Genomic DNA, 23,376 nt, shown 5'->3' on the forward strand with positions numbered 1-23,376 from the left:
AGATATAATCTTATGCAAGTTGAATGATGACGATCGCACGAGGGTAGTAGAGGATGGTGAGGAAGGTGAGGAAGGTGGTAGAAGTAGCCGAGTGTAAGTGACTTAGTATAGCAGCGCAGAGTACTCGGCGATCTGGATCCTTCCTCGGATCGCCCTTGCTGTACGCGGAGGCGGGGTGGAATATCGTCCTTAGAGACAGAGCGGTTTGTGACAAATGTAACGCCTGATTGTATTGCATCGTATGCGTGTTTGTGTGCGATGTGTCATGGGTGGAGAGATGCATGTATGCCTAAACTATGACGTTATGGAGCTAGCGATTGCACTCTGAAGTGAGTACTTGATATATGTACAAAGCGGATTTTAGATATTTTCGATCACAAAGGCATGAAAAACGGTGCAGCTTGAAAAACTTTTATTCGCCGGACAAGTAGATGAACAATAGCTGAAGGCCAGTATATATGGCGGGACAAACTACAGGAATGGTCATGATCGTCAATAATAAGAGATACGACACAAAGGTGAAGTCAGCAAAATCGACGAGTAGAGTTTATATTTTGAATAATAATAATTAGATAATAGAAAATGATCGAGAGGAGGTTCCACAGGCACACACGAGTTGTAACTTCATGAGGGCGCCTAAGCAACCAGGTCATCAAATTTCAATCCCGGTATTCTTGTCGAGGCAAGGATCTAAGAATGAAGGCTTTTAGTTAACGTTAATAAGTTTGGACTAAACGTCCCTAGTGTTCGTCCTATCTCGAAACCGGTGAAACTGCTAATATATGATGGAACGTGCCAGACAGGTTGGAAGACGCTAAGGTGGTCTGGTCTACGATGATTTATCCGCGATCTATAGTGAAGAACTAAAATGTTAGCTTAGCTTCGCCTATCAATGTAGGCAAATAATATTTTAAGCCCAGTGACTATTACTTGTAATTATTTTTATTGGACAACTACGTTTTTGATATCCACTCACAGTCATCAATTCATTTCAACTTTCATTCTGGTTCTAATCTCAATTTTTTTTCGAATTCTTGATTCGTGGTTGGAACTAAGCCGCAACGCAAATAATGTTAAACCTAATCTTCATACTCTAAACTACAGAGATTCCACTGAAACCATTTAAATTTTGAAAGAGGTCTTGGTCTGAAAACCTCCATTTTATGCCAACGAATTAAATGCATTTGCTCAGCAATGTATTTTTAAAGAAATTGAAAGTTTGTTTTTAATATTTAGGTCTTTTAAGATAAAATTACAATGGACTATGAACCTTACAAACAAAGACAAAAAAGAGATTTAACAAGCACTCTTTATTTTATATTATTGGTTTATAATATTAATGTAAGTTAAAACGTGAATACTAACACAAAATAATAAGGAACTAAATTTTAATAAACTGTATAAAGCGACTGTACCTTATAGAAAACATAAACATGGGATGATAAAAAGTAAAATTAATTAAAATTTAAAATTTTTAAACGTTATAAGTTTTAAAATCACCTCGTTTCTTTCTTTCCTCTGTTTTTTGGGGTCCTCCATCAATCAAATTAGTGAGTTCTGTAATATTAAATGAGCACGAGTCTCTTTCTTTTTGTAAATCGGGATTCACTTTCACTGACCCCGACATTTTATATACACAACACTGATTTTAATTAATATTTATTAAGAATTAACAGTAAGGCACGATTTCTTAGAAAGCAAGTTTGCGACTGCAACTATTTAAATTACGCAGTCAAAGTAAGCTGCGTAATCTTGGACTTCTCACAACGTAACCATAATAAAAACCGCTGTCACTGTCATTAAGACGTGTTGGTACATTATTTTGTCACGTAACAATTAAGTAAATTATGCATAGAAAGAAATCCGGTAAAATAAAAAAATGGTTAACAATTGGAGTATGATGATTAACAAAAATAAAATTATTTATGATTTTTGCCTAAAGAATTTACAATACAACTGATTACATTCTCTGAATAATGAGTTATCACACACTACTTGAAAAAAATATTAACAAGTGGAATGTAAATTACTGCAATTAACTATTTATAATTAAAAGGGTAAAAACATTTTTTTAAAATAAATGGTTACGAGTTAGTAATATGACTACAATTATGCGATATCGCAACACTTTTCTGTAGCGAGTTCCGCCATATTTCTTTCCTGTGTGCGTTGTGGACCTCACCGTGTCAAGATGAGGTTAGTTTTAATAAAATAAATATTTCAACGGTTATTTATCCATAATTAGTTAACAAATTATGTACTCTAATTCTATTTGAATGTTTTCTTACTATTGTTTCATAAGCTTAGTGTAAAAATGTCCCAATTTCTTAACGACAACATAAGTCTATATGGCCATGTGGTCTTCAACCGAATATTTTATTTTACAGTTCCCTAAAGCTGCAGAAGAGGCTCGCAGCCTCTGTTATGAGATGTGGTAAAAAGAAAGTATGGTTGGATCCAAATGAGATCAATGAAATCGCTAACACCAACTCCCGTAAGTATTACCGGTTGAATATCTTGATAGACGCATTCACGTGCATTTATATTTGTATTACCTATTGATATTCGTTGTTGTTTAGAATGTTTTCTGTTGTGTTAGTGTATTTTTTCTGGCAATATCTGTAATTCAAAATTTGTCTTGAGATTCTAAATTATGGCAAAATCGGACAAAAGTTCACTTAGCAGTCTTATCATTTTTTAGTTTTCCTTTCTCTTCTAATCACGTAGGCAGTTGTATGATAAATTTACAGTAAATAATGAGAAATGGTAGGCATTAAAGTCTACTGCTTCTTATGATCCAGCTGCTTTCCTTTGTCTTTACACAGACCAATAGAAGAAAAGTGTATTGAATGAGAGTTAGTCTTATTGTATTTAAATTTGAAAATATAGACATGGTATATGTTAGTTGCGATTACCAGTAAATTTGATTGTTACTGATTTTATTTTACTCTATTTGTCTCTGACTTAAAATTGACTTGCCAAATTGTCTTGGACAAAAAATAAATTAACCATTTCAGATTGATTACTCCCTTTGTTGGTTAGTTGACAAGGCAAACTTTGTACTACCTTACACAATGAATAAATTTATTTCGGATGTTTAATACATACAAAGTTATTAAATTCAACTGCATGTTATGCAAACATTGATGTTCTTTGAATCTTATTTTTAATTGAATAAATATTACATTTAAATACTTAACTCATTCCAGATGTGGACTAATCCAAAAAACAAGTCTTAAAAACGACCCTGCATTTTTGAGGAATGAATAATGTTATAAACAACTTTGCTTTAAATATATAGATGTCTAAACATCGTACATCCCATATGCTATTTCTACCTATATTAGATAATTGACTGTGGATTATATGGAAAAGGATTAGATTAAAGGTTTCTTCTGGGCTGAATACATTCCTTTCCTTATTGCCATCATAGACATAGGTCCTGAGATAAAAAAACCTTTTCCATTTTTGCATTGTAGTGTAAAAACAAATTTTTTTATAAATATTCATCGCAAGTTATTACATTTACTACATTTTTGTAATCTTAATATTTTTTCTTCATAAGAATAACTTTGCCATAATGAATATATAAAGGTGATTACCCAAATGTAATTAATTAATTTAACTGATCTTTTATTAATTTTAAATCTAAAATAAAAAGTATATTATTTGATAAATTTTTATATAGCATTTAAGGGTATTAAGTTAAAAAAAATGTGTGGAACTTGGTCTGTTAACCATTGTTAAATTTCATTTTAAAAAAAACTACTTTAGTTTTGAGGTGGCACATTAGCATTCTGACCTGGTAGTATTTTGCCAATAATCTTAAAATAATTAATCAGTCAAAAGTGAATGCCTACTGAATAAGGAAATTTTGAACCATTTTCAAGTTTTGTGGTTAGCTACACATTTGTTAATTCATATTTATATACATAGAAGATAACGCAATTTTTAGTAAAATAATTTTGTAAACTTACTAAACATATTTTTTTTATGTTATTGCCCATTTTAGGTGTTAATGTGTATACAAAATTATTTAATGTTATTTGAATATTTGTTTTCAGGACAGAACATCCGGAAGATGATCAAGGATGGTCTCGTCATTAAAAAACCGGTAGCAGTGCACTCGCGCGCCCGTGTGCGCAAGAACACAGAGGCTCGTAGAAAAGGTCGTCACTGTGGTTTTGGTAAAAGGAGAGGTACAGCCAACGCACGTATGCCACAGAAGGTTAGTATTTATTACTGAACTTAAAAGCTATTAGCTAAAACTTTAAAACTTTTTTTTACAAAATTTCATATTCAAATTCAATATTCAGTTGAATTGTGATAACTGGGAAAATACTTACCTGTTATATTTGTTTGTTGTAATATTAAAAAAATGTACTAACATGTGACCTGCATTCTATCACCAGTCTAAAAAAGAATTTAATCACTCTGTAGTACTAGTCGACCAACAACCAAATATGCTATAAGATGACTACAATATGTTAGAAACGTGTTTTTTGTTCAATTTTTAGAATAATCATAAAAAAATATTTGTCTTAAATTAGCTTGTTGCAGCTATTAACATTGTTTATAACTTAACAAAAAAATTGTAATTTCATTTTTTTTTTTTGCAAATTTTTCATTTTTCACGGGACATTTCATTGGTTTTAATGTGTTTTTTTCTATACTGTCATATGTATACTCATGTAAATTTTTAAATTAATAATATGTTTTCCTAAATTGTTATGAAATGGAAGTGAAAAATTATAATTTTTTTTACTTTTAAGTGTCTGGTTTACGGTTTCTGCAATAAAAAGTAAAATGTTTAAAGACCATCTATGTGAAACTTGTGACAGTTCTATGCAGCTTTTGGAAATTTCAACATTTTGACTGTTTTGTTAAAGTATACTAAATGAATTTTTGTATAAATGGTTCCTGCTTTACTTATTTAAGAATTTTTCAATTAACATTATTAAAAGGAAATTCTGTTGTGATCATTTTTTTAAATAAACGGGGTACCTGTAACATTTAGTTAAATTTCAATAATATTAATGGCCTACTGTGGAGTTGTAATAATAATATAAAAATACCTTCTTTTTCATAGGAACTATGGGTACAAAGGCAACGGGTCCTACGTAAGCTCCTTCTTAAATACAGGACAGCCAAAAAGATTGACAGGCATCTGTACCATGCTCTGTACATGAAGGCGAAGGGTAATGTGTTCAAGAACAAGCGTGTCCTGATGGAATACATTCACAGGAAGAAGGCTGAGAAGGCTAGGACCAAGATGTTGAGGTGAGGATCCTTTTTGAGCCATATTATTTTAACACATTGTTTTCTGGGTACAATAATCTAATCATACCCCTTTTTATAGTAGAATGCAGAAGGGCAGTCTCCTAGTTCCATTGCATGAAGTGGTAAGGTGTTAGGAAAATTGTAAACAAGGTGCTTGGCTAAACAGTTGGATGGCAGTGCTTTATCAATTGTTAGCAGGACTCAATCTAACTACCTGTCAATACATTGAGCTTGAAACCATGTGATTTGGCAGGAAATGCTTGATAACTTAGTGTTACACATAATTTAAATTAAAGTCGATATTTATTTTAAAAATAAAGCTGCAAGCATAACAGCAAGCAAACAAGATTGGTATTCTTGTAAATTTAAATTGAAAAATAATTAATGAGCTGGCTACTATACCACACTGACCCCCTGACATTATTTACATTCGGTCAACTGTTACAAAACTTATGTATGGCATTGTAATAACCTTATGTATGTAATGATTAATTTTTAAGTACATTAACACAATTTTTAATAGTAGACTATTTAAAAAAGGAACATCATGTAACTTTAAATATTGTCATTAAAAAGTCCTGTTGACCACTGCCAAAATGTCACATTTTGTCCATGTCTACCCAATTCTATATCAAGCAAATGTCTTTCAATATTCCAGTTTATATTATACAGTGTGTTTAATGGATGTGTATGATTTTCTGAAGGTGAACACTACCAAAATAAAGAGTAAAATTAAAAGCAAGTTATAATGTGATTAACAATCAGACATATAAAGAAGTAATTATACTAGGTATTTTTAATTTGATATATTTTAATAATTTTATTAAGTATGTGTGTAATAAAACTATAAATAATAGATTAAATATAATAGATTAAAATAATAGATAATAAAAGATTAAATTTTTGTACTTAGATCAAAATTACAATTAGATCAATGATTTTAATTTTAAAAGTGATAATGTGGATGGGGCATGTATACCAGGTATTAGGGAGGACACATATTTTAGTTCATTTAGTTGTGAAATTCAATTAATTATCCATTTTCTAAATTGATTGTTTTAACCAAACTAGATAAAGCTACCAGGAAATATAATTGATAATGGTTAAAACACCTTGAAGCAAAATTACTGTGGAAGATAAACTGAAGTTTAAATTGTTGATTAAATTTGCAGTGACCAGGCCGAAGCTCGTCGTAACAAGGTGAAGGAAGCGCGTAAGCGACGTGAGGAACGTATTGCCGCCAAGAAGGAAGAGCTGCTGCAGACCTTCGCGCGGGAAGACGAGGCTGCGGTCACCGCCAAGAAGTGAAGATAGTACTTTATTATAAAAAAAATGATTCAATAAATGTGTTGAATCCACTATTTGTCTTTGATTATTACATTGCCAAAGAGAACTGTGTTAAGAATATCTTATTTCCTTTCTGTATTTGAAATCTGGCCTGACAAGACTTCATATTGTCAGGTCTACAGTGGCGTACCTAGAACTTTTGCCGCCCGGGGCGATCTCCAGTTTGCCGCCCTTTCTATTATATGTCAATCAAATAGTGGTTTTTGATTTAAAAAAATATTGATATATCACTTCAAAGTAATCATATAAACTTTTCAAAAGAAATGACACTTATAAACTGACATCAAAAAAATTTAGTTAGGAAAAATTGCCGAACAAAGTCGTAAAGATCCTTTTACAAATTCAACGAATTTTAATGAATACAATAAAATAAAATTATTATCTTGTTCTTGAATTAGAATCCAAAATTTACACTAAAATGCATTTATATACACCGCGGAATACTATTCGAAATCATAAATTTAATCATAATTTATATAAATCAAATATTAAACTTGTAATAATCATTTATTATTCAAGAAAGAAAATAAATTTGAAATGAAAAAGTTGCTTTTTACAACTATAAGTAAATATAAATAATGCCGCCCCTAGCTAAGTGGCGCCCGGTGCGGACCGCACCTACCGCCCCCCCCTAGGTACGCCACTGCAGGTCTAGCCAATCGTAGTGCAATAGAAATAAATATTATAAAACCAACTTCATTCATCATAATTCATGTAAGGACAGTAAAGTAAGTATAAACTATATTATACCTAAAGGCGGAAACAGTTCTATACTAGTCAACGGAGTCAGGTGGAATCGAAAATGCGCTTTCTATTATGGTTATTATTTAAATATTTTTTAATATGAATGTTATTGATTTGCGAAGAACTTATAGATAACGAGAATATCTTATGAATTTATTTCTTTTTATAATAATGTAATATTAATATAGCAATCCTAGTGCCTGTTTTAATAATCATGTATGTTAATTTATTAAGTAGCTAATATTCCAAAAAATATCTAAATATTTATTACTTATTATATTGCATAATTATTTATCTATAGGTTTCAATTTTTGTTATGTACAGACAAAAATGAATGAATATAATATATAAATAAATAAACCATTTGTGATAAACTTATTAGCTCTATGGTTCAACATTATAATTAAAAATTAAGCCAAGTCAAAAATTTTAAAGGATAAGAGCGCAAATAATTGTACAATATTTTGGACAATTTAAAACTTAAAATAATTATTACATACACTACTAAAATAGTGTTGTTATGCATTATTGGTATTAAATGAGATAAATATAAGCAATTTATTAATATAAACAAAATAGAGTCGTAGTAGAGACAAAAAATAGAGTCTTCTAACTCAAATAAAAGGTAAAGTAGAAAAATGTAGTAAACCAAGTAAGTGTGGACTGACCTATATGCTTATATTGATAATGAAGAGGAATGCAAGTATTGATAAAATTTGTTATTTATTGGTCGAGGGAGTATTATACATTTTTCCGGCAGTCAGGCGGCTTATCAAATAACACTTTATTTATGAGGTTTGTTAAAACGCGGCATCCTCTTGCGGCGGTGTTTTCGAACTGGATGAAGTGTCTTAAAGGATTGTCATACAAGATGGTTCTCAAAAGAGTCGATTTGCTCGAAGCGTAACGTCGGTAAGAGTCCTCGGGTTAACAGAAACTACATTCCTAGTGTAAACTTATAGATTTGAATAAGTGACGGCGAATTTGCGAGCTGCAGCTCTATTTTTACACCGCGTGGTATTTACTGGACTGTTTTATTCCTTACTATTCAACTCTGATATCTAGGAAAACAAGGAGTTTCTTTAGATTAACATATTAATGAGTGAGTCTAAGGACTTAAATAGCTGTAAGATTCTACACTAAGTTTGGGTCGTCAACAGAAGGCAGCACTGACCTCTTGCAAGACCCCGTTGTTAAGTGGTCTTATATTATTTTTGCGGTATAATGAAATGTTCTTTAAATTAATGTAAGGTTTCTTCATGGTAAGCAAGAATATTTAACTTGTTTTTTTTTAATAGAAAATAAAAGTCTAATCATAAATTTAATTATTATACATTGTAATTTAAACATTACACATATTATTAGTATATTTACATAAGTATGCTAGTAATCTAAATTATACAAAAAGCCTTAACCATGAGACAACTAGTAAGGAAATGCAAAAGGAGAAAATTTTTATATATCAATGTAATTCATTAGGATTATTATAAAATTTTTAACATATACCTGAAAATTATGAAAACTTCTATTAAACTTATCGTTGAACTTTCGGAAATATCGAGAGCGCTGAGAATGTTTCTAACGTTATGTATTTTTTGTGTAAATGATTTCTATCGAAGATATTAAATTGATTGCGTGACCTCCATTTTTGTCAAAACAATTTGATAACAAGTTGCTTTAAAATTTATTGCGTTTTATCGCATCTACATTTTAGTGTTTCGCGATTACAATATGTATTTTTACTACACGTTTTCTCATAGTAAAACCAAAAATAATCATAATCAAAGTAAAACCTTTTGACCTCGTTGTAATGTTATTGCTTTCTCCGTTTTGAAGTTGGCGATTAATACGAATTACATATAGACGCATTCAGTCCGCCACGCGTCAGAGTAGTGCTTGTTAATAGTGTTAAATTTTGCAAAATGGACAGAATAAATAAGGATTTACAAAAAGAAAGAGATCAATGTACTTTTAATATACAAGAATTAACAACTTTAATTGATGGTGGTACTGAAAAAACTGCGGAGCGTAAAAACAGAGGTACATAAATATTTTTATTTTAAGTAAACCAGGATTTGTGATGTTTTTTTTATGTTGGCAACTTTAGTTTAACCAACATTGATGTTCGTTTCTTATTAGAACAATATGGCCTTGAGTCTTGAGTGTTTGATGTTATGACAACATATTTTTTAGTTGTTGTAATACGAGAACATATTATTTTAGTTATGCTTAATATTTTTATGACATATTTTGTTGTATGTTAAGAGATCATTAAATAACAAGAAAAAGAAAAAAAAACTAACGTTTGAGATTATAAATTAGCATAACGTTATTCAAATATTCATAATTGATCCAACAAGTTCATTAGACCATATTAATAAGAATTATGAAACCACTGGTTTTCGTTAGACGTAGAATTTTTTCTTCGGCAGTCAAATGAAACATCAACAGCGTTATTAATAATTATTAGCAAGTAATAATATTGGAGTATGGAGTATAATTATTTCATGACGGGTCTCTTTTCTACGTCGTGTTTCAGTAATATTCAAAATATTTCTTAAGTATTTTGAACTTTGATTTAAATAATATTATATATTATCATTATGGTGTGTGTTAACATAAAGAAATGTATATATGCTTTTTTGCCATGAATTATTTTATTAATATGCGTGAATTTAGAATTTATATTACTTTTTTTACTATTCTACTCTAATGTCTGAGATGCGTTTTTTGATGTATTTACCAGTGGTGGCTGAAAGACACACCAAATAAAAATTAAACGGGAATTAAAGCAAGAAGACGCCTAATCATATGTTAAATGTTAAAAATGTGCAAAAATATACCTAGTCAATGTAAACAAGAACAACAAACATAAGAGCAAGATAAAGCGTGTGCATCATGTAAACGATAGATGTGTCTGCATCTACTCTGTCTGTCAGACTAGACGTTTTGCTTGTATGTAGATGATAGTCTTAGCTCGTTCTGAGTCTGCTCTGGTGAATATAGTGTACTCAATTATTTAAACTTTATGCAATTGTTTCATAGTTGTATTAATATAATATATGTAAAAATGTTCCTTTAAAAAGCAATAAGTACATAAATTTGTAAATTCAATACATAAGAACAGAAATAAAAATATGAAACTGAAATCCTTCTTCACATTGAAATATTTTTTTCTTTTTACTTAGCATTTTAAAACATTTATATAGTAACAGAAAATGTATGTGACTCTTAGATATTCGTACGGTTAGCCCGTCCGGTCATTTACATTTAATTTATGCATATAAATCCACGTCATTTACAATGACCATGCGTATTGTGTGAGTCCATGTTGAGTTGCCATTTTTAAAAATTATTAAGTAGTAATAAATACATTTTAAGAAAAGGTTTTGAAAAGAGAATTGTAAATAAAGAGCAACCGTTCGATGTGGAGGATGGGTGGAGACTGACTCGGCGTTGTGGTTGTGTTGACGCGAGAGTGGGTTATAATAGTACGTAATGATAAGAATGTCCGAACAGCCCAATTTGATAAGAACTAGAATCAGATTGAGCTCCTTTATAATGGCATCCTTTAACTTATAACTACTAGGGTTCCATACGCGTCGTGATCTGAGAAGAACTTACAACAAACTCGTATTTTTATGTGATCACTTTCATAATATCTTTAATGCTGTAGTCGTTTTTTTTTATTAAAAAAAAAGTTTATTGCTACTTAAAAATCTTTTACAATGTAATAAGATATTATTTTCAATAAAATTCGTGGCCAAGCTTGTCTTTATTTTACAATTGCAGGTAATTTTATAATAATAAAACAATCTTAGAAGGAAAAAAAAAACCTTAAGAAAAAAAGAGCTGTGGTTGAAATCGCTAGAGCATGACATTTTTTAATAACGAATTTTGTTTTAGAAAATGTTTTGTTAAATGAAACAGAATTATTTAATCAAGTACCGGATGAATATCTAAGTCACAAGGAGAAATACGAAAATGCAGTCCGGCAATCTGTCGCGGTGTTCAGTATGATACGCAAAATGCAGGATGAGGGCAAGATGAATGTGCATAATTATAGGTAATAAATATTGTTTTGTTAACATCTAATTTACCCCAGCTTGTCTAAATTGGCCTTCACAAATAGAAACTCAAGAGAAATAATTTTTATAGATTAAGTTAACCTTAACCTTTTCCACTTCATGGCTGTTATGTAGCATAGATAAAATTTAATTGAATTATAGTATCTTGCGATTCTGGAATATTTTTCATTCATTCGTGATTCAAACATTTTAGTAACAAAAATCTTTCCTGTTTTAAAATTTTCCGCAAAAAGAAGTATTACACCATGTCGAGTATCACTCGACAGTGGAGCTTGTGGAATAAAATTAGTGTCGAGTGACACTCGACATTGGAGTGGAAAGAATTAAGGTACTAGAGTTAGTTAAATTATTATCAATACTTGCAGTTAGGAGAAAAAAGATGCGTATCAAATAGCGACAACCCTCTCCCAAATGTCTGCGCTTAGTAAAAGCAAAAAAAAAATTAAACAAAAAACTAGCGATACAAACTAGAATTAATAAAAAAATCAAAAATTAGAGCAATACAGAAAATACAAGACATAATAAAACTAACTAAACTAATAATAGTTGTAGGGTTTTTAATTATTGAAGTCATGTCTTTCCCAGTTCATTTTTTCTCAATCAAATTTTTCGGCGCTTTAAATTTTGATATATTTCTTGAAAATTCCACCGTATTGATCAATCCGTGGCTCGGATACCACATACAGATCTTAGACAAAGAAAAAAAAAACAAAAAGTTCTCTTTGAATTAACTTAAATTTTGTAAAAATTATCTGTCTCTTTTTAGCATTTTATAATTTTCACACTGCATACAAACTTCTCCTCACAACAAGTATATACTGGGAATAATAAAATATTACCATCATCCGTTATGCGCATTACACACTGCTTAGCACGATAAGTTTCCAAGAATTTACGTAAAATCATTAAAACTACAAAACAATGAAGACGTACAGTTTTGTTTAAAACATTTGATTATTTAGTGTAAAACAATTGATTGCTAGTGTAAAACAATTGATTGGTTTCAGAGATGTAATAGGATGTCTTTTAGGTTCAAGCGCTTTACGGGATGGTTCACCTTTGGCACTTCATTACATAATGTTTATGCCCGCCATTTTGAATCAGGGTAATGAGGAACAGCAAGTGAAATGGATTTCCAGAGCTTGGAATTGCAGCATCATTGGCAGTTATGCTCAGGTTAGTAAAAATTAAACAGTTAACTTTAATAACCAAATTATGAATAGTACAAGAGAAGAAGCAAGTCCGGATTTTTCTTATTTTCAGTAATAATATTAATAGCCAAGTCGATTACTTCAACGCTTCTCTAAGGAAGTTAAAAGATTGTTTGTTATTACATATTCCGTAATAAAATATGATTCTCTTATCAAACTATCCTTTCTATTTTCTTTTTTAGACGATAGACGGCCACTGCAAGGCATAGCCCCTCCTCCATTGATATCTTTGAGGAGATATACCATAATCACTTGATGATCGCAGTGTAGTATTATGGTACGCAGAAGACGCTGCTGCCTATCCTAATGAAACTTGTTTGTGATCAGTGTCAATCTAATATAATTAATGCACAAAGTTTGAACAAGAACAAGATTGTATCCCGGGAATCGAACTCGCGACCTACGACTGCTATCAGTCTTCTACCGCTGGGTTACCCTTGTTCAAACAAATTACTATTAAATAAATATATAAAAATATTAAATTTAATATTACTAATGTTGTACGTGAGTGATCTTTATGTATAACTTTAATGTATGTCGTTTTACATAAAGCAGTTTGCTTAGTATGTTTTGACACACGCCAAGCACAATATTACGTATTTTTAGTGCTGCATCTTGTTTGATGACTCAAAAATAAAATGTGTGTCTTTCCAATTATAATATAAATCCAGTTTTAAGTAGAAGCAGTTAAATTATGTCATATTCGTAGTTATAAGTGAAAACAAAAAGAGGTAAAGAGCAGTTGCTTTGAAAGTGTCTGTTGAGAGTTTGTAGATGATGGCGGTATTTAAGAATGTCACAAAAGATAAATTCGTAGACGGAGCTAGGACACGGGACGTTCATACGCGGTCTGGAGACGACGGCTACATACGACCCGGCCACTAAGGAGTTCATACTACACAGTCCAACACTCACCGCCTACAAGTGGTGGCCCGGAGGCTGTGAGTCAACAATCTATATAGCACGTATGCATGAGGGAGTGGGATAGGTTGCGAATTAAGATTTTGGAAGGCTCCATAACTTAGTGTAAAACATATTTATGTAACTAAGTCAATGATCACAGGCAGTGTAGAAAATAATTGTAAATAAACTTCCATATCTTTCAATCTTGCATGCGTTCTTATATCATCATAATTTCAATAGGATTCTGTTTATAATTTACTATGATATAATTATTCACCTTACTTATATATCTTTTATACATTATATACTATACTTCCTTTAGGTAATACTGCAGGAAGTATAGAAGCGCTTATAAAAATTTTAGACAAAAATAACGACTAGTGCCGATAACACTAAATGTGTATTTGGTTTCAGTGGGTCAAACAGTAAATTATTGCATAGTTGTAGCTCAATTGTACACGAAAGGCAAATGTCACGGGGTCCATTCGTTCCTTGCACAAATTCGGGATGAAGACACACATTTGCCTTTGCCCGGAATAAAAGTTGGTGAAATTGGCGTGAAGCTTGGCTTGAACGCTGTGAATAACGGATACCTTGGTTTTGACAACGTTAGAATACCGAGAAATCATTTGCTGATGAAACACGCCCAAGTTTTAGAAGTAAGTTAAAAAAATGTTGAATATATAAAATTAATTTCATTCAATTTTCAATTAATTTTCAATTTTTAGGACGGAACTTACGTAAAATCTAGGAACAGCAAATTAAATTATGGAGCAATGGTGTTCGTGAGAGTGGTCATAGTTTACGATATGGTTAATTACTTATCTAAAGCTGTTACAATCGCCACTAGATTCTCAGCGGTGAGGAGACAATCTCAATTAAAACCTGGGTAAATTAAGTCTAAATTACCATTGTCATCCTGCCTCATTCGTGTATATATAGCTCGCTTATAAGAACGCCGATGCAATAGATGACTTCGAACTCTTTAGGAAATTTTTCCCAGGTTTACATAGCCACGTAATTTTGCCAATACAAGCTTTTGACCGTCCTAACCCTTCCCGGAAGCAGCAACCTTTGTCATCAAGTCCACCTTAACAAAACACCCATGGGGCCAATATTCTCCCACACGAGCGTTGTATTAAAATCACTACAAATTATTCAAAATCGCTTCACCCTTATATCCACCAGTGCAGTGTGGTATCAATGTAATGTTGATCTTCACAGTGACCTTTATCCCGACGCAATTCTTTTAAGCCTGCTTAATGACCTACTCAGAGAAACGTTACGTTACGCTACGTTTCCCCTACCCCTAATAAGACCAGAAAGAAGCATTCTAGAAGCGTCTTCACTGATCTGCTCACAGTGGTTTCATCACCGTAGACACTCAGGAAATTGGACGTGCAGTCACCACCACCGCAACTAATCCAGTTACATCACCAAATCGCACGTCACCACGAGTGCGCGGTTTAGGTTTTAGGTTTAGGGTTTAGGTTAGGTTTAGCTTGAAGAACAGACGCTCATTGGAGTCTTAAGGTCCTAAAGGATTACGGATCGGCAAGCACAGCTTGAGATATCCACCCGCTTCCAACGGGTCGTTCTAATAAGAGTATTTGGAAGCGGATAGGTCTATGGGAGAGGTCTATGTCGTAACGGCTAAAATAATGATGATAAAGGCGACCTTTTAAAGCTTTTGCTAATTTTTATAATGGCACGTTCTTGCTTTTAGTTATTGTGTTAACGTCTTTATAGAGAGCCTGAATGTCAGATCCTGGATTATACAACCCAACAGCATAAGTTATTTATCGTGATAGCAGCCACCCATGCACTGCGCATCACGGCGGGCAAACTATGGCACACCTTCCACGAAATCAACGAGGAGTTGGTTGGAGGCAACTTTGACCGACTGGCAGAAGTGAGTATGACCTACTTACTACCTATTGTTATTATATTAACTTTATACTATTATAATTACATAGAATACGAGCCTTAATCCACGTTTGTGTGGATTGTTGATTTATATATCTGTGTTCTAGGATGTGTTAGTTCTGCTCGCGATGTTTGTGAGTAATGTCAGTGAATAAATAATAATATAATAAATAAGTCTGCATCTCGCTAATCAAACCAGAAATCGAGTGTGCCGCTGTTTTGTCCCAGGCTACCTTCACCATCACATTTAAGCAGTTCACTGCTGGACATAGGTCTTGACCATAGATTTTCATTATAATCAGTGGGAAGCCGCCTGCGCTAGCGTCTTCTGACGATTTTTACAAGGTCATCTGCTCAGGTTGCTGTTGAACGTCGTCTTCAATCCAGAACCCTAAAACGCCTCAGTGGCCATTATTTCTAACCCGTTATAGTTATAGCTAAAATTGATTGGGAAAAATGCGCGTGTTGTGTTTTTCCGTGAGTCTAGTTTGACGTTTTTAAGGATAGACTTCCTTATCTCTAACCCCATGTGTTATGGCGACACATGTTTTGGAACAGCCTTTATTCCCAAAGTTACTTTAAGTACTTTCCTGTACCTGTAATTTAGCTGCTATTTTAATAAGTAATAAAGAGAGAATTACATTCTGTCTTACTCTTTAATCTTAATTAACAAATAAAAAGCCTTTATACAATATATGCCTTTGAAATAATATAACAATAATTTTACCTCAAAGAATTATCGAGTTAAGTCAATAACCTTTACGGGTCATATTTTCGACATTGTCATCTTTTTCATTTTTTAAACAATAAACAATTGATTATCATAAAATGGTTGTATATATTTTTTATTGTTTCTTTAATGTTATAGTTTTTTATTTGAAAAAAAAATACAATGAAATATTAAGCAAACAACATGTTAATGTTATTTTTTATTCATATACTTGTGCTATTGTTTATAAATTGAATAATTATTGTCGTCTTGTAGTCTTAACACAGTATCACAGCAACATTATACATATATAATATGAAAACCTTTATTGATATGTTTAAATTTATAAGATAAAGAAATTGCCTATATCATAAATCAAACCAAAGTGACTCTTTTTTAAGTATAAGGTTGCGTACCAAAGAGTAAGAATGTGTAGTGAGTGATACGTTCGTTAAGCATCAATAGATTCACACAATTTACAGTTGCACTTACCGAGGTTAGGCAAATAGACTAATTCTATTGGTTGACAACCAAATAACCATACATCTCTAGTGGAAACGCACCTTTAGTATAAACGTTTAGATATTAGAAATAACAGATTTTGAAATTGAAAAATATTTGAAGCCTGAATTAAAATTTCGACGTACTCTAAAGTTATCTGTAGTTGGAATTAAAAATTATATAAGCAATTTGAGAAACTGAAAGAACAGCTAATAATAAGTTTATTCTCATGTATTGAATTTTCACTGTACGCTAATTTAAATTTTTATTGTAATAAAAATTAATTGGTTTTTCAACTTAAATAAACGTAAGTGATTTCGCTAAATGTATATACTGCTGTATGTGTCGATTGCTTTTATTTTATTTGTCCAGATTTTGCTAGAACATTTGAAATGTTCTTTTTTACTAAAAAGGTTTTAATACGAACCATATAGACTGCTTGCAAATAGTTTTTAAAGACGTTTGTTATTTTTTTATTGCGATATTAATTATTTAATACGTTAAATTTTTTATAGACATTTATTGAGATATTTTTATCTCGATGACAGCAAAAATTATAATTAAATGTCTTCTCTTTTTTTAAATGTTAATGCGCGTCTATTTGACTCCATTGACCTGTTGTTTCCGTCAGGTGTCTGTTATATCTGAACAGATTTTATCTAACAGTTTTTTTTTCTTGCACTTTTCCGTCTCACCTTAATTATCTTACCGAACGGGTTTAATATCATTGAAATTTTGATGACCAAAAGAGATTCTATGTAACGGCTACCATGTATAAAGAAGGTTGCAAGGACGAAAATTTATACAGGACTACGTCTGTGTGGTTAACCTATAAAATACACTTTTGTTTGTAGTTGCATGCACTGGCGTGTTGTTTAAAAGCGGTAAGTACCGCCGACACCGCGGCGTATGTGGAGCGGTGCCGGCTGGCCTGCGGCGGCCATGGCTACATGCTGTCCTCAAACCTGCCGCTCATCTACGGCCAGGTCACTGCCGCGTGCACCTACGAAGGAGAGAACACCGTTTTACTACTGCAGACAGCTAGGTAACCTTTACTTAAAAATAGTTAATCTTTACATACATATACTGGGTCATTGATTACAGGCGTTGCCCCTAATGGGGAGGACACATTGTGTGTTGACCATTGTTGTTTTCAGATGTTGTTGAAGCGAGTCGATACAGCATAATACATTCTCCAGAGAACAGTGTAAATTATTAAATTATGCGTTTAAATGCTTTAAAGGTGTTAATGTATAGCACATTTGTCAGCAACAAGCTTTCATGCTTCTACACATATTTACAATCATCCTGCAAAGTGTGACACTTTTTTGCATTAATTACAAATTTTATGTTAATTTATTTTTTATATTGAAATGTGATAGGCCAACAATTTCTGGCAGTAAAAAGTCCGTATGGACAGATAGCAAACAATAATTAATATTAATATGTAGTAATCCAAATTTTAAAATACCATTTTCTTCCTGTGTTACCATTTTTTTAAATAGGGTTTCATATATAATTATTAACTGCAAATCGGCTTTTATTTTTATACCAACAACACAACACCGTGTAAATACATACACAAACATACACACGCACACATAAAAGCAGTACGAAACGTTTGTTTCAATTCGTACATTGTCTTTTTGTATCTATTTGTACTGGTGCGTTTTTGCTTTAATTGATAGCTGCCACTTGATTTGATATCAATCAATCCGATGAAATGAAGTGAAGGTTCAAGCTAAAAAATTATTAAAGCATTGATATTATTATTCTCGTAAGATCATTTACAGAGGTTAGGTTATGTGTGTCGTAAGAAAAATTAATCCTCTCCTCTAGGGCATCACTTAAAGGAACTACTGTTTTAAACGCACCCTTGTTTGAGAAGAGCCCACAAAAAACAAAGTCACAAAAAATACAAAGTGTGCAGGGATAAATAGTAAACAATAATTAATTTTATTATGTGGCAATCCGAAAATAAAAAAGTATAAAATCATTACGTTATTTATTATTTCTGAAACCATAAATATTTGGATAGGGTGTACTATATATTAATTGTCCGCAAATGAACTATACATTAACTTTTTACACTTACAATCAATCATTCTGTATTAATGTCATTTTATTCGATAACTTTTAGTGATTCTTGCGGTATTATACATGGAAATCAAATTTTGAAATTATTGATTATTTATATATCCGTGGGTCAGCTACACGCAGCGGACTTTCAATGCCCTCCGTGTACAATATAATAATGGTCTTAGGATGTTGTTGGGGCTTCCATGTCACTGCAGCGCGTCCGAGATGTTTGCGCTAACTCGCACCGACGGGTTTCATACCGTATTGCGCAAACGGACCGCATCACATCTGCACAGAGTACGTGGAAGCACCAACGACATTCTACGAAAATATAGTGATAAGCCTGACTGTCCTATTCTGCGACACTGGCTGCGATGTTCACGTAGCCGGCACGAGTACGGGCAAATATTTAAATTAATTGATTATATTTTATTTTATTGTAAAACCAATATGGACAAACGTCCGAAATAAATGATTTATTATTATTATTATTATATGGTATTTTTTTCTAAACAATATAACAAGGCGATAGAAAAATTTTGACTTGGCTGTACGTTGTTCGTTTTATGCATTATCAGTTTAAAATTCTTATTTCAGATTTTTAGCAAAAACTTATCAACAGTTAAATTCGAAACCTCTGACACCCACAGTTGCGTATCTAAAATTGACTCCGGCGAAAGGTTCGTGTAATAAATGGTCTAACACAATTGAAGGCATTGTTCGCGGCTTCCAAGATGTCGCAAGGAGGTTCGTTTATTTATTATTCCATCCATTACATTATCGAAAAAAATCTTTTGTTTACTCGATAGCATTAGGTTTGATATGGCGGACGTCGAGAGTTCACTGTCACGTCACTTGCAGAATCACAAAATAAAGAAAACGTTCAAATCTTTTTCCGGAAACTGAGAAGATATCAATTAGGCAATATAATACGTCGGGCGACGCATCTGACGTAGGTATTTTCTTTAATTTTTTTGCTCGCGGATTTCGGATCTGTGAGTCCTGAGTCCAAAGAAGCTGTAGAGAATCAACTTCTAACTAGATATTGTACAGCACTGGACGTCCTGCAACAAAATGATGGTGAAAATGGATATATCAAATTGACATTTGAATTTTGTTAAATTTAGAGTATCTAAAGCTATGAAGTATTACTATAAAATCAAAAGATCGAAATCTTAAAAACTGAGTATACCAGACATTAGTTTAATTTATCGTTTTTAAAAAAATCGACTTCTTTGAGTATGTATGCAAAACGTGTCTTTTAAAAGGGGCATACATATATGTATTGCATATGTTACTCTTGACCTGGAAGCATAACAATTACATGGGTTTAAAAAACAATTATTATGGCTGGTGGTGAATGAACTTTATTTAACGCTATATTTTATTTAAAAATGTCTACCAGGGTTTCAAGGTATTGGTAAGATACACTGTATGAATACGGACAGTAAACAATATGAACTAAAATGATTTTACAAATTATTATGCGAATATTCTTATTTGTCTTTGTGTTCGCATATTGAAAAAAAAAACATTTGTTTTTTTACCAATAATCATTTTTGCTTTTATAATGCATATACGGTTTTAAAAAATTGTATGATTATTTAAAGAAAGAAGGCGTTAACCGATTATATTTGTTTTTGTTTGGTAGCAAAATTTCATATTGCGTCGAAAACATGACGAAGAAAGTCGAAAGCGGAATGTCTTTTGAAGACGCCTGGAACTTGACGTCGGTGCAATTAGTTGGAGCAGCCGAAGTAAGATGGAGTATATTTTCTTATTAATTAATTCTAAGCTAATCTTTCATATAATTATTTATACATTCATCCGGTAAGAGAAGTCGACATGTCGTTAGTGTACCTACGACCTTCTAGAAGTCGTACATATGTAACCATAGTAATGTAACATGACTAAATGTCATCTCAGTCCTTCTACATAGATTTTATAACCAGTATATGTAACTTAATAACAAACAAACAAACAAGCTATTTGATTGTTTGTTCAGCGCTTTACATGACACTTTTGTTTAGATTACATTCGATTACTTTACCAACACATTACCTGTTTCTGATGTATAAATAATGAAGGATAAATACAAAACAATATTAAATATGTAGTTAGACTGTCCGGATATTATATTTGAAGTTTGGTAGACGGACTTATTATTAAAACATTTATGCGACTAGGACATATATTTATATATTACACAGGTTAATTTTTTTTTGTAATTCTTCTGCCCACTTTGTGTTGTGTTTCTGACGGTTGTGACTACTGTTTGAATCACGAATGAATGAAACGTATTCTAGAATCGCAAGATACTATAATTCAATTAAATTTTATCGATGCTACATAACGGCCTTGGAGTGGAATTGGTTAAGGCCATCTAGCTCATTTAGGCTCCTGTAGCTGTTTTGTGGTTTAAAAAGCGACGAACTTGTCGTATTATTTTACCGGCCCCCAATGACATTCATTGATAATTTTACGGCCGGGTTCAGTATCTTTCTAATAAACCATCATCTTTTTACATCTTGGCATGGAACTGGCACGGTGAAGGATATTGTCGGATGGAAAGATATTGTTTTAAAAGGTGGACACGCGCACCAATCGGATTAATTTTTTTTATAATAATTATTCTGTAACTACCTACTTAATGTGTTGAATTTGTGTAGTATATTAAATAATTATTCAAAACAGCTATTGAGTTGCTTTCTGTTAACAAAGTGTTACTTCGTTGAAATGTCTGTCGAAATAATATCAGATACATTAGATAATATATTTCTGAGAAATTATAAAATTTGATTGGTCACATATTTTTAGTAATAATATTTATAGGATCGTATTTAGAAGAATAAAGAGAGTTAGCCTCGCTAATCCTTTTATATGTCTCCAAACTCTCGACTGAAAGTATACGAAGTTTTTATGTCAAATTGAAACTTAAAAAATATTCATATTTTTAATAATTACAGGCACATTGTAGAGTTATAATTATGTCAATATTTTATGAAGAAATTCAAGTTTTGGCGAAAAGAGTATCGGCGGAACTAAAGGAGGTCTTATATCAGCTTGTTGATTTGTATTGTCTGTTCTGGACACTGGAGAAGCTTGGGGACTTACTTTTGGTGACTTTTTAAATTTACTTTTTTAATTGTCATTAGCGATTTATAATTAATTTGTCTCAATGTCTCAATAAGAAATTGTTTTTAGTTATTTTACCAAAAACAGATGTGTGATTGTATTAAATTACCACATTTACTTTTATATACTTTGCTAATGATATTTATCAATTTTCAGTACACTTCAATAACTCAAAAGGACGTCGAGAGGTTGCACTTATGGTACGAAGAAACACTTACCAATCTTAGACCAAATGCGGTAGGATTGGTAGACGCCTTTGACTTTCGTGACGAAGTGAGTTTGAAAATAAGGATTATTTATGTAAATTGTTAACAATAATGATGATCATTTACCACCGTTGAATTATGTTTATTTACGTTAGATAGAAAAAATCTTTCAATACATTTACATTTAAATATACAATTGTTGATCGTAACAGATACGACTGCGTCTTAAAAAAAAATAACTTTCAGTTCTATTTTATCTGTGTAACCTAACTACATATACCAAATTTTAAAAGTAATTTCGAATAAAATTATAGTAATAATTAATGAAAATCTAATTTTTGGTCTACATGTGGCTTATAATTAGTGTATTTATTCTATATTTATTTTGTAAAATATTTGTATTTGCAGATGTTGCAGTCAACACTAGGCTCATACGACGGTCGGGTCTATGAACGTCTAATGGAGGAAGCCCTAAAGAGCCCTCTGAACGCCGAACCAGTCAACGAAACCTTCCATAAATATCTCAAGCCTTTTATGCAAGGAAAACTGTGATAGTTTAAAATGTACTGCGATTTAATCAATAAATCAATTTTTATTATCTTTTCTTGTTTTATTTTACATTATCAAATAAAGTTTTATGATCTTTTCATCACTTTAAGATAAAGGATTATCACTTTACCTCATTAGTTAATCATATTACAAAATGCGGAATGTACGTTGCTAGAATCAGATTGTAAAATAAAGGTTCTTAGAGTTTTTTTCTGGTATCCGTTTTTTCAAAATTTAAGTTCGGATGGACCCCCTCCAGCAACATGCCTACCATATTTTCAAAACTCGACAAAAAATGTGAAGAAACAATCTATGGAAATTTGCGTTACAGGTAAGTTCCATCTACGCTTTGTAAGTATCGACACGTACCAAACATGAAATAAACAAGTGTTTACAAGTCAGTTTAAAAGTCCTAGAGATTTTAAAAATATTATGTCTACATTAATATGTTAAGTAAAGCTAACATTTTAGTTTTTCACTTTCGAAAGCATTTGTCTTACGAATTATTAACTGCCATTTTCTTATCACGACAAAGTAGACTGACGTCGGATCTCCAATAAACCTCTGGAAGTATATTTAGATCTCTTTGGGAGCCTTTGTTCTTAATACTAGGTTTTTATTCCTTAATATAAATATGTAATTAAACTTAACTATTTAATATATTGATTAAAAAACCGGTTAAAAGAAGATAATATAAG

General features: G+C 31.8%; 3 protein-coding genes across 4 annotated transcripts in view; 2 read left to right on the top strand and 1 right to left on the bottom strand.

Moving 5' to 3' along the window:
- LOC137927114 (acyl-coenzyme A oxidase 1-like) overlaps positions 1-1,775 on the bottom strand; it is a 32,045-nt gene extending 30,270 nt beyond the window's left edge. Inside the window, exon 1 of the mRNA XM_068770914.1 lies at positions 1,501-1,775. Coding sequence (XP_068627015.1) covers positions 1,501-1,627 — 127 coding nt within the window. The 5' untranslated portion in view covers positions 1,628-1,775. The remainder of the gene's footprint in view (positions 1-1,500) is intronic.
- A 344-nt stretch (positions 1,776-2,119) lies between these two features.
- On the top strand, positions 2,120-6,639 carry RpL19 (ribosomal protein L19). The gene is made up of 5 exons (XM_068770971.1): positions 2,120-2,196; positions 2,388-2,494; positions 4,065-4,228; positions 5,090-5,280; positions 6,453-6,639. The coding sequence occupies exons 1-5, from the start codon at positions 2,192-2,194 to the stop codon at positions 6,586-6,588; spliced, it is 603 nt and encodes a 200-aa protein (XP_068627072.1). The 5' UTR covers positions 2,120-2,191; the 3' UTR covers positions 6,589-6,639.
- A 2,520-nt stretch (positions 6,640-9,159) lies between these two features.
- Positions 9,160-22,729, top strand: LOC137927125 (acyl-coenzyme A oxidase 1-like). Of its 2 annotated transcripts, XM_068770934.1 has the most exons (13): positions 9,160-9,411; positions 11,278-11,437; positions 12,467-12,635; positions 13,488-13,611; positions 13,988-14,232; positions 14,302-14,462; positions 15,323-15,485; positions 17,564-17,754; positions 19,386-19,535; positions 20,440-20,545; positions 21,755-21,907; positions 22,080-22,196; positions 22,538-22,729. In XM_068770934.1, the coding sequence occupies exons 1-13, from the start codon at positions 9,294-9,296 to the stop codon at positions 22,679-22,681; spliced, it is 2,001 nt and encodes a 666-aa protein (XP_068627035.1). In that variant the 5' UTR covers positions 9,160-9,293; the 3' UTR covers positions 22,682-22,729. The 2 variants fall into 2 exon arrangements, with proteins under 2 accessions (XP_068627035.1, XP_068627036.1); XM_068770935.1 differs by lacking the exon at positions 9,160-9,411 and having other exon boundaries at positions 11,340-11,437; positions 12,490-12,635.
- Positions 22,730-23,376: the final 647 nt, after the last annotated feature.

Source organism: Battus philenor, unplaced genomic scaffold (assembly GCF_028537555.1).
Source record: "Battus philenor isolate CCGP_79_NKW_IND1 unplaced genomic scaffold, ilBatPhil1.0.hap1 SCAF_3, whole genome shotgun sequence".
Classification (NCBI taxonomy): Eukaryota; Metazoa; Arthropoda; class Insecta; order Lepidoptera; family Papilionidae; genus Battus; species Battus philenor.